This window comes from Zootoca vivipara, chromosome Z, assembly GCF_963506605.1.
Source record: "Zootoca vivipara chromosome Z, rZooViv1.1, whole genome shotgun sequence".
NCBI classification, from domain to species: Eukaryota; Metazoa; Chordata; class Lepidosauria; order Squamata; family Lacertidae; genus Zootoca; species Zootoca vivipara.
The window spans coordinates 2,622,356-2,633,308 of NC_083294.1; the positions used below are offsets into that span (position 1 = coordinate 2,622,356).

General features: G+C 43.3%; 1 protein-coding gene across 3 annotated transcripts; it reads right to left on the minus strand.

The window, feature by feature from the left end:
* Nucleotides 1–266: 266 nt before the first annotated feature.
* On the minus strand, nt 267–10,258 carry DPM2 (dolichyl-phosphate mannosyltransferase subunit 2, regulatory). 3 transcript variants are annotated; one of them, XR_009557027.1, is made up of 5 exons: nt 10,172–10,258; nt 9,215–9,304; nt 5,922–6,024; nt 3,411–3,529; nt 267–428 (listed from the first exon to the last, which is right to left on the minus strand). XR_009557027.1 is itself a non-coding variant. In XM_060270487.1 (4 exons), the coding sequence occupies exons 1-4, from the start codon at nt 10,172–10,174 to the stop codon at nt 3,471–3,473; spliced, it is 255 nt and encodes an 84-aa protein (XP_060126470.1). In that variant the 5' UTR covers nt 10,175–10,258; the 3' UTR covers nt 989–3,470. The 3 variants fall into 3 exon arrangements, 2 of the variants coding, with proteins under 2 accessions (XP_060126470.1, XP_060126471.1); XM_060270487.1 differs by lacking the exon at nt 267–428 and having other exon boundaries at nt 989–3,529; XM_060270488.1 differs by lacking the exons at nt 267–428; nt 10,172–10,258 and adding an exon at nt 7,621–7,727 and having other exon boundaries at nt 989–3,529; nt 9,215–9,302.
* Nucleotides 10,259–10,953: the final 695 nt, after the last annotated feature.

Here is a 10,953-nt window from a genome sequence, read left to right on the forward strand (position 1 = left end):
GGCCAAACTAAAGGCCCTACTATTAGGAAAGGAGCAAAAGTTGACTCGGATGGTAGCCAGATTCTGCACGCAGATCTGCAGGACCAGCCCCCCCCCCCCCCCGAACAAGACAGCCATTGGAATAGCAAACTCGGTATTGGACTGTGGGAAGTAGTTCCTTCGCTTGGGTACGAAACTGAGAACTTTGAGCAGCACCAGGGGAAAGGCCAGCTGGACCCGCCCTCTGGAAACAGAGCCCCTTCAAACTCATAGACTCTTATATCCACCCCGAATAACAACTCCCATAGTCTTGTCAAGCATTTTTATTTTTAATAACTGGTATATGACCGTAATAAAGCTTGATTGATAGTAATGCCCAATCATTTCAATCATGATGAAGACCCATCCAGATCCCTTCTGGTCGCTAGATTTCTGACGAAAGTCTTGTTCTAGAAGAAGGAAAACGGAATCCTCTATGATTTTGATGGTCTACCAATATTAACACTTACTAAAGGGACCTAGAACTGTGCTGTGCATTTACAATTTTATTTGGTAGAAGCTGAATTATGGTTTGGATGGTTTGAATTTGATTGAATTTGGTTGTTTTAATTGAATTAATTTTAATCTGAATTTTAATTCATTTGTTTGCTGTTTTAAATCTATCAAATTGTTTTGTTAGTTGTATGATGAATGTTGTGTTGTTACGTAGATATGGGCCTATGGCTGTAATAAACTTGAACTGAACTGAATCATTTCAATGAGTCTACTCTGAGTAGGACTGGATTGGATATTATTTTGCACTGCATTTTGGGCACTGCTTCCAAATTTCTAAATAATGAATTGGAAATTGCTAAAGATGAATGAGTAATGAACCGCAGATTGTTTTTTCTTGTTATTTTTGTTTGTAAGTGTTGTGTTTCTTCTTTTTGTAAAATTAATAAAAAATATTTACAATAACATCAGCAAGAATAAGGGGGCAAACAAGGCAAAAAGCAAAGAAGGAATGGGAGATGTTTGAAGAATATTTATTGAAAAACAGAATATCAAAATCCCTAATAGCAGGCTTAGGCTGAATCTGATTTATTATATATGAAAAAAGTATTAAGTAGTTAATATATTCTTGAATGTGCGATAATCTAGGAATAATATGAATTATAGACTGGATAATTGGAAGAACCATTTCTTTTCTTCTTTTTCTTTTTTAAAGCTGTTTGGTATTATTCTTTTCTTTTCTTTTTGTATTTTTCATTTTTATTATTTTTCTTTTTGCTTCTTCTTGTTTTTGCAATGGGGGTTTTCTTTGCTGCACAATGTCTGGGGAAATTGTGTATGTATGAAGTATGAAACGTTTGTAATTATACTTTTTTAAAACAATAAAGACATTTTCTAAATAAAAAAATTAAAAGAAAAGAAAAGAAAGTGTTCCTAGGACCTCTTTTGCCATTTTGACAAGCAAAGGGGCTTGCAGGATGGAGCAGAACTGCCCGGGGCTTCTGGGAGTGGTAATCCACAGCAACGGCAGGGCACTGCACTAGGGGAGGCCGAACCGAAGGAAAACCTGGTCCAAAGAGTTGAAAGGGGAGTGAGATTGGTGGCGGCAGGGAGATGGCATTGAGAGGGGGAGGAGGCGGCAAGGGAAGAGGAAAAAGTGTGTCAACAAAAAGGGGCTGCGGAGTAGAGTGGGTCATAATTTCCCCCCCCTCGAAAATGTTTCCTCCCTTGATCTTATCTCAGGTGTATGGTATAAACATAGTCAAATTTCAAATTTGGGAGAAATCGCTTAATATTTGGGACTTTGACTCAATTAATTCTCAATACGTTAAATTGTGAACTAATCGACATAAATTTTAGGTTTTCTGTAGAGAAAGAATAGTTACAAACTATTATTTTCTGCAATATTTATTTATTTAAGAGAAAACATGTTGATAATTTACATGAAAAACCAATGGTTTTGAAAAAAAATGATATGGAACAATTAAGCAAATGGTGTACTAAACAAGTAAACATAAACAATAAAACGCCACTCATATTATGTGTTGCGTCAAAACATCACATTAGACTTAATTACTTGGTAGAAATGGTACTACTGTAAATGCTGACATTTTGTGTACTGTAATTAATAAAATTATGCCTTATGCAATATATACATTGTACATGTACACCGTATTATATCATGCTAAAAAGATGCTTTTATGCATTACACTAAACGTCTATTTTGGTGCAAAGTCCTTCTTTGTCTCTTGTTTGGGGAATTTAGAGCGATTGTTCATTGTTGTTTTGATGGTAGCATTACGTCTTTTCTCTCCAATAACACATCATATTTATCACTCGTAGTGAGGCCAAATTTCAATCTGGAGGAGCAGGGTCTAAATATTTAACCGAATTCTGTATAATTTGCTGGCCAGAGAATGTTAATTATTAGGGTGGGTGATAATTAGGGTGGGTCTTGTTTGGGGAATTTAGAGCGATTGTTCATTGTTGTTTTGATGGTAGCGTCACGTCTTTTCTCTCCAATAACACATCATATTTATCACTCATAGTGAGGCAAAATTTCAATCTGTAGGAGCAGGGTCTGAATATTAACCGATTTGTCCCAAATTTGAAATTTGACTATGTTGATACCATACGCCTGAGATACAGTCAAGGGAGGAAACATTTTCGAATTATTATTTTTTTATGACCCACCCTACTGCGGAGCAACCAGAGGTAGCCAATATGGCACCTTGCAGATACTGTTGCGACTCTAGCTCCCATCAGCCCCCAATGGTTCAGGGATGGCAGGAGATGTAGCCTAACAACATCTGGGAGGCCCACAGGTTCTACATCTGTACTCCAAGACATCCCCTAGAGCAGGCACCCCCAAACTTCGGCCCTCCAGATGTTTTGGACTACAATTCCCATCTTCCCCGACCACTGGTCCTCTTAGATAGGGATCGTGGGAGTTGTAGGCCAAAACATCTGGAGGCCGCAGTTTGGGGATGCCTGCCCTACATCATTTGAGAGATGGAGGAAGACCTCTGTTTGGACGAGGCCTCCCTTCCTGAGAAGGGATGGAGAACCTGGTGCCCTTCGCTGTGGGGTGGAGTCAAAACCATGGGATGGCCAACTGTTATGGGATGGCGGGGGTGAGTGTGACAACATCTGGAGAGCGTCTTGCTAGTCACTTCAGATTGAGGCTCTTTCCTGGGGTAGCCTAGAGGACAGTGGGGCGCTGATCTATGTATTCCAAAAGGCTGGCATTGTTTGGGGTGCCTCTCGCTTGGAGTGCCTTTGGTCCATACCCAGACTGGGACATTGCTGATGAGGGTAGCATCCAAGTCCCTCTGCCCTTCCCAGCATCTGCTGCTGGGCGTCTGCTAGTTATTGTGGGCTGGGCTGCCCCAGAAAATGGGTTGCTGTTCAATAAAAAGGATTTGGGGGGGGAAACCCACAAACGTTGCTGCTGTCAAAAGCGCCGGCGGGATTTCCTGTGTCCTCTTTCCTCGCCACCTTCATGCCGATTTCTTCCCAGTCTTCCGGTTCTTCCATGTGATGGTGGCTATGAACGTTCCTAGGGAAACACAAAAGGAGGGTGGTGTTGGGGGATGAGTGTTCAGACCCCTGGTGTCTCACTTGTGGGGTGCCTCAGGGTTCTGTCCTCTCCCCCATGCTTTTTAATATCTACATGCAGCCGCTGGGAGAGATCATCAGTATGCGGATGATACCCAGCTCTACGTCTCTTTCAAATCAGAACCAGTGAAGGCGGTGAAGGTCCTGTGTGTGTGCCTGGAGGCAGTTGGAGGATGGATGGCGGCTAACAGATTGAGGTTGAATCCTGACAAGACAGAAGGACTGTTTGTGGGGGACAGGGGCCAGGCGGGTGTGGGAGACTTCCTGGTCCTGAATGGGGTCACTGTGCCCCTGAAGGACCAGGTGCACAGCCTGGGAGTCATTTTGGACTCACAGCTGTCCATGGAGCCACAGGGAGGCTGTCTATCAGCTCCATCGGGTACGCAGGCTGAGACCCTCCCTGCCCACGGACAGTCTCGGCAGAGTGGTGCATGCTCTGGTTATCTCCCGCTTGGACTACTGCAATGCGCTCTACGTGGGGCTACCTTTGAAGGTGACCCGGAAACTGCAATTAATCCAGAATGCGGCAGCTAGACTAGTGACTGGGAGTGGCCGCCGGGACCACATAACACCGGTCCTGAGAGATCGACACTGGCTCCCAGTACATTTCCGAGCCCAACTCAAAGTGTTGGTACTGACCTTTAAAGCCCTAAACCAGACACCCCCAAACTTCAGCCAAGACACTGAGATCCAGCACCGAGGGCCTTCTGGTGGTTCCCTCGTTGCGAGAAGTGAGGTTACAGGGAACCAGACAGAGGGCCTTCTTGGTAGTGGCACCCGCCTTGTGGAACGCCCTCCCAGCAGATGTCAAGGCAATAAGTAACTATTCTACTTTCAGAAGACAACTGTTTAGTTTTTAATGTTTGATGCTGTACTGTTTTTAATATTCAGTTGGAAGCCGCCCAGAGTGGCTGGAGAAACCCAGCCAGATGGGCGGGGTATAAATAATAAATTATTCTTATATTATTATTATCTGTTTTAAGGCACTGCTGTGCTGCCCTGAGCCACATCAGACTCTCGGCCATAAAGTTATTCAAGAAACAGAACCATTGGTGCGTTGGAAGAACTCTTCTCTATACAGTGGTAACTCTACTTACGAATAACTCTACTTACGAATGTTTCTACTTACGAACAGAGCTCCGCCCGCCATCTTGGATGCGGTTTAGATCGGATTTTTTTCTACTTACAAATTTTTAGATAGGGTTGCTTCGACTTACAATTTTTTTTCTCCCAATGCATTCCTATGGGATTCGACTTACACATTTTTTCGACTTACGAATGTGCATTCAGAACGCATTAAATTCGTAAGTAGAGGTACCACTGTATATTGAAGTGAGGAAGGAACCTCATTTCCTCGCCCCCTAGGCTTTACGTTGTGCATTTCAGATTATGTGAAAGGGTGACGTGAAAGGAAGAACAGGCGACACAAATAAGGCAGGTTCTGCTGAGAAGCCAGTTCCATCAGGCACCTCCCTCGCCCGATTGTCATCTGCCAGCAGCTATTCCATCAGGCTGCAGCAGAAGGAAAGAAGGTAAGCGGGGCTACTCCACTGGCTCTCCAAAGAGACGAGCAATTTCTGACTCCTTTCCTTGAGCAATTTCCCCTTCCAGTCGGTTGTGGGGAGATACTGCCCAAGCAGGATTACCACCCCACCCCATGCGTCAGCTGATGCATGGGGGATTCGGTTCGGTCCTGCTTTCTTCAGAGTTTGGGTACACCAAACAGTTTCTAGTAAGAACTTGCTGCCATGCCTGAACCAGGCAGGATTTAACTCTCCAGTCACCAGCTGGTATCTCCTTGTCCTTTTAGATTGTTGGCTGGGGCTGATGGAAGCTGTAGTGTAGTGCAACAAGATCTGGAGGCTTGGGACCCCACCTCCATTATTATTTTTTACAGCTTTTAAATTCTGTATAATTTGCTGGCCAGAGAATGTTAATTATTAGGGTGGGTGATAATTAGGGTGGGTCTTGTTTGGGGAATTTAGAGCGATTGTTCATTGTTGTTTTGATGGTAGCATCACGTCTTTTTTCTCCAATAACAAATCATATTTATCACTCGTAGTGAGGCCAAACTTCAATCTGGAGGAGCAGGGTCTAAATATTAACCGAATTGTCCCAAATTTGAAATTTGGCTATGTTTATACCATACGCCTGAGATAAGATCAAGGGAGGAAACATTTTCGGAATTTTTTTTTATGACCCACCCTATTAATTATTGGGCAGTACACCCATATTATGGATCAATACAGAGATTCCTTGCTAAGCTCTTATCACAAGTTTCCACCTGTAAAAAAACAAAAAACACAACATGAAGACATGGAGATTTGACTTACCTATGAAGAGCAGCAACACAAGCCCCGCAACCACAGGGATGATCACTGAATACTCCCGTGGCAAAAAATACTTGTGAATCAGATGGTCAACTTCAATGAAGGGCTAGAGGAACAGGTGCAAATGTCAGTGAGTGCAACTGGGGAAAGGTTTCTGCCTGTACCCTCAGCAGTAGACCAGATTCCAACACCCCTCCACCTTTTTTGAATGGAGAGTTTGTGGCGGTCAAATGACCAACCACAAACTCAATGGTTAGGGAGCTCACGCTTTACGTCTGGAATTTCCTGGATTCAGAACCCAAAACCTCCAGGAAATAGGATCAGAGAGCGATTGACGGGAAAAACTTTCCTACAGAAGTTCTGTAGCTAAGTGGCAGAGCAGCTGCTTGAAATGCAGAAGGACACCGCTTCAATCGTCAGCATGTCGTCATGGGGCTGGAAAAGTCCCCAATCTAAAATCTGGCGACCCACTGCTGGTCAGTGTTAACAATACAGTGGTACCTCAGTTTACAACCACAATTGGTTCTGGAAGTCTGTGCTTAAACTGAAGCGTACTTAACCTGAAGCCAACTTTTCCATTGAAAGTAATGGAAAGTGGATTGATCCGTTCCAGACGGGTCTGCGGAGTACTCAACCTGAAGCGTACTTAACCCGAAGTATGAGTGTAATTGGATGATGGGCTTGAGAGCATCCTGAGCAAGTTTGCAGACAACACCAAATTGGGAGGGGTGGCTAATACCCCAGAGGACAGGATCACACTTCAAAATGACCTTAACAGATTAGACAACTGGGAAAAGCAAATAAGATGAATTTTAACAAGGAGAAATGTAAAGTACTACACTTGGGCAAAAAAGAAAGAAAAAAAGAAAGGCACAAATACAGGATGGGTGACACCTGGCTTAAGAGCAGTACATGTGAAAGGGATCTAGGAGTCTGTGGCTCAGTGTTGGAGCATCTGCTTGGCATGCATCTCTTGGTAAGAAGGGAAAATCCCTGCCCAAAACATTGGGAGAGGTTATGCTATCACGATTGTGCTGCAGTTGAATTTGCAAGAACCGGTGTTCTGCCATGGTTCAAGTGCGATTAGGGAGTGGGATTTGAACCCACACTCAGTCGCAGTGCTTACTAAGTAGTGCTGGTTCAATCACTATCGCTCAGCCTAACCTCCCTCGCAGGCTTGTTGTGAGGATAAATACCCAAAAAAGAGGCAACACTTCGACCAATTCCAATGGGCGAAATATATCTGTTTGTTGTTGTTGTTTAGTCGTGTCCGACTCTTCGTGACCCCATGGACCATAGCACGCCAGGCACTCCTGTCTTGCACTGCCTCCCGCAGTTTGGTCAAACTCATGTTCGTAGTTTCGAGAACACTGTCCAACCATCTCGTCCTCTGTCGTCCCCTTCTCCTAGTGCCCTCCATCTTTCCCAACATCAGGGTCTTTTCCAAGGATTCTTCTCTTCTCATGAGGTGGCCAAAGTATTGGAGCCTCAGCTTCAGGACCTGTCCTTCCAGTGAGCACTCAGGGCTGATTTCCTTCAGAATGGAGAGGTTTGATCTTCTTGCAGTCCATGGGACTCTCAACAGTCTCCTCCAGCACCATAATTCAAAAGCAACAATTCTTCGGTGATGAGCCTTCTTTATGGTCCAGCTCTCACTTCCATACATCACTACTGGGAAAACCATAGCTTTAACTATACGGACCTTTGTCGGCAAGGTGATGTCTCTGCTTTTGAAGATGCTATCTAGGTTTGTCATTGCTTTTCTCCCAAGAAGCAGGCGTCTTTTATTTTCGTGACTGCTGTCACCATCTGCAGTGATCAAGGAGCCCAAGAAAGTAAAATCTCTCACTGCCTCCATTTCTTCCCCTTCTATTTGCCTATCTGTTTATAAAGATAAAAACAGATATATTTCACCTGTTGGAATTGGTCGACGTGTTGGTCGACATACGAGACAGTGATCCAAGGTAATCATACTGTTTTGGTTTGGTCTTCTTCAGTTTTTTATTTAAAAAATAAATCAAATAAATATATATCATTAATCAAGGATATTGAAATTGTAAAGTTATTGAAAGTTTATTTTTAGGTTCACAATTTATTTTTATGTTCAAAACGCTTCATCCAGAAGGATTGAGTTAGATTTGAATTGTTTCATCTAATTATATTACTTTCAGGATCTTGAGGTTGCACGAAACTTTAAAATGCCAATATCCTTGATTAACTAGGGTGTTACCTGTGGTGGAACTGTATATTAAGCTTTCTATTTCCTGCTTCAGGCAGCAGGGGTTACATATGTGTATGACCCCTGTCCCGCAGATTGCTTACAAATGCCAAGGTATGTTTTATTTTTGTATTTTCCTGTATTTTTTCAATGTTAAGATATTATGGACTGTATAGACTTGTGTTCATGCTGGCCATTGGCCTTAATATAATGTATGACATAATAAATGATATATATTTATTTGATTTTTTTTTGTAGTTAAAAAACTGAAGAAGACCCAACCGAAAACAGTATGATTACCTTGGATCACTGTCTCGTATGTCGTTATACAGTGGAACCTTGGTTTACGAACTCCTTGGTTTACGAATTTTCGGTTTACGAACGCCGCGGACCCATCTGGAACGGATTAATTCACTTTCCATTACTTTAATGGGAAAGTTCGCTTCAGTTTATGAACGTTTCAGGTTGAGTACTCCGTGGACCGTCTGGAACAGATTAATCCACTTTCCATTACTTTCAATGGGAAAGTTCGCTTCAGTTTATGAACGCTTCAGTTTATGAACAGACTTCCGGAACCAATTGTGTTTATAAACCGAGGTACCACTGTAGGAAGATTCTCCCTATACAGTATTTAGCAGGTATATCTTTACTCAAGATTCCCAGAAGAAATGCCTCTGGCCTTTTTTGGAATGCTATTCAGAAAATCTTTTTCATTTCTTCATATACTGTATTCCAGAAGTCTTTAACTATACAGAACCCCCACCCCATATGCATAAAATCACCTCTCCCTTTTCTGAGAGGTGAGAAAAGTGGGCCAATCAAGGAATGTAACATTTCCCCCTCATACAGGAGGCTAATTTCTGTGTACACACCTTCCATTCAGGCAGGTGACGGGTGAGCTGGGGGGGGGCAGTTCCGAGGGCCAAACAGAAGGGCCTCAAGGGCCACATTCCACCCCCAGGCCTGTTTTCCTACCCGTTCCTTGGAGTAAAGACTAAAGGTACTAAAGGTACTAAAGTAAGGTACTAAATTAAGGTACTAAAATAAGATTTTTAAAAAATAATAATAAAGAACATACCAGAATGATAATCCAGACAGTATAGTAAGCAAAGAGGACAAGACTGAAGGCAACCAAGCCATACCCAACCAACTGGTCAGTAGCAGTGGCCTAAAACAAAGCCAGAGGTAGAAGAAAAATTAGGGTCCTCTCAAGGAAAGGCAGTCAAGATATACACCAGCATATATACTGTTTATACTCAACATAAAACTTCCAAGTGGTTTACAGAACACAACGTAAAACATTCATAAACAAAATACAGATAAAAAGCAAACATTAAAGACAAACACACATAAAACATTACAAAAATCTGAACAAAACCAGAAATTTTAATGTTATGCTAATTGTGCTAGGTTTTTTGTTTTTTTGGCAGGGCGTTGAAATTTTCTTACTGATTCAAATGTTCAAAATTATTGTTATACTGTTAGAATTGTATATTATTTGAACTCAGTGCAAACAACCCAGAGGACTTTTTTTCTTTACACCCTTGCTTCTTCTTTCTTTAAAATTTCAATCTGGAGGAGCAGGGTCTAAATATTAACCGAATTGTCCCAAATTTGAAATTTGACTATGTTGATACCATACGCCTGAGATAAGATCAAGGGAGGAAACATTTTCGGGGGAATTTTTTTAAAGACCCACCCTAGTGGTCAGGGAGGATGGGAGTTGTAGTCCAAAACATCTGGAGGGCCGAAGTTTGGGGATGCCTGTTCTAAACCAGGTATCCCCAAACTTCGGCCCTCCAGCTGTTTTGGGACTACAACTCCCATCATCCCTAGCCAACGGGACCAGTGGTCAGGGATTATAGGAGTTGTAGTCCCAAAACAGCTGGAAGGCCGAGGTCGGGGAAGCCTGTCAAGAAAACAAATAAGCTCCCTGCAACGCCGAGTCCCTCCAGTCTGAGTCCCAACGCAAGAGGCAAAAGGCCCTTTCCCTGCAGCGAGACCCTCAACTAGGCGGACGGGGGAATGGACTCACCATAGTAAGCGCGGCCAGGCCTGCCTCTCCCTTCCCAAGGCGGGTTGACGGGTTCACTTCCGGTCAAGTTGTCCAACCAGCACTCAGGACGTCAGACAAGCGCCGCAAGAGGGCGGATGCGCCACTCAGCCATAGAGATAGGAAAAGGAGGAAAGGCTACGCTAGGGAGTGCGTCTGCAACTCTCCCTTTCTAAGGCGGGTTGACGGGTTCACCTCCGGCCAGGTTGTCGAAGGAGAGTGAATGCGCCGAAGGAGAGTGAATGCGCCTCTCAACCATAGCGATAGGAAAAGCAGGAAAGGCTACGCGAGGGAGTGCATCGGCTGCAGCTGGACTTCCGGGAACGAAACCCCCACCATAGACTTATTAATTTCAGACGGGACCAAGGACACTGTGGGTTTTTTGTTTTTCGAAAGAATATTTCTTTCATTCTAACTGACAGGCTGTTCGCACTAACCAGTGGACGTGGCTCTAACTGGGGAGCAGGGGGCAAGTGTCCCTCCCCGCTCCCCAAAAAAGCACCAAGAGGAGGGACCATCAAAGAAAAAGCCCTTTCTCAACCACATACTGTACTGTTTGTGTGTGAAATGTTCAGCCTTGTTGGCCATTTGCAGTGTAGCCCTGCAAATGCCTTCCCAGAGGTAAAACCCTTATTAGTTGAATGGGACTTTCTGTCCTGTAAGTGAGCCTGGATCTTAGAGAGCTTCCTTACACTGAGTCAGCTCTACATCACTTTTATTTATTTTTAAATGTATTTATTTGGGAAAAAATTCTTTAACAAACA

Excerpts from the sequence above, each read along its gene's own strand:
- DPM2 (XM_060270487.1), bottom strand. Across the intron at positions 6,025-9,214 it reads CTGTCTGGATTATCATTCTG|CCCTTCATTGAAGTTGACCA; the intron begins GTATGTTCTTTA and ends CTGTTCCTCTAG. Across the intron at positions 3,530-5,921 it reads TGTGTTGCTGCTCTTCATAG|GAACGTTCATAGCCACCATC; the intron begins GTAAGTCAAATC and ends GTGTTTCCCTAG.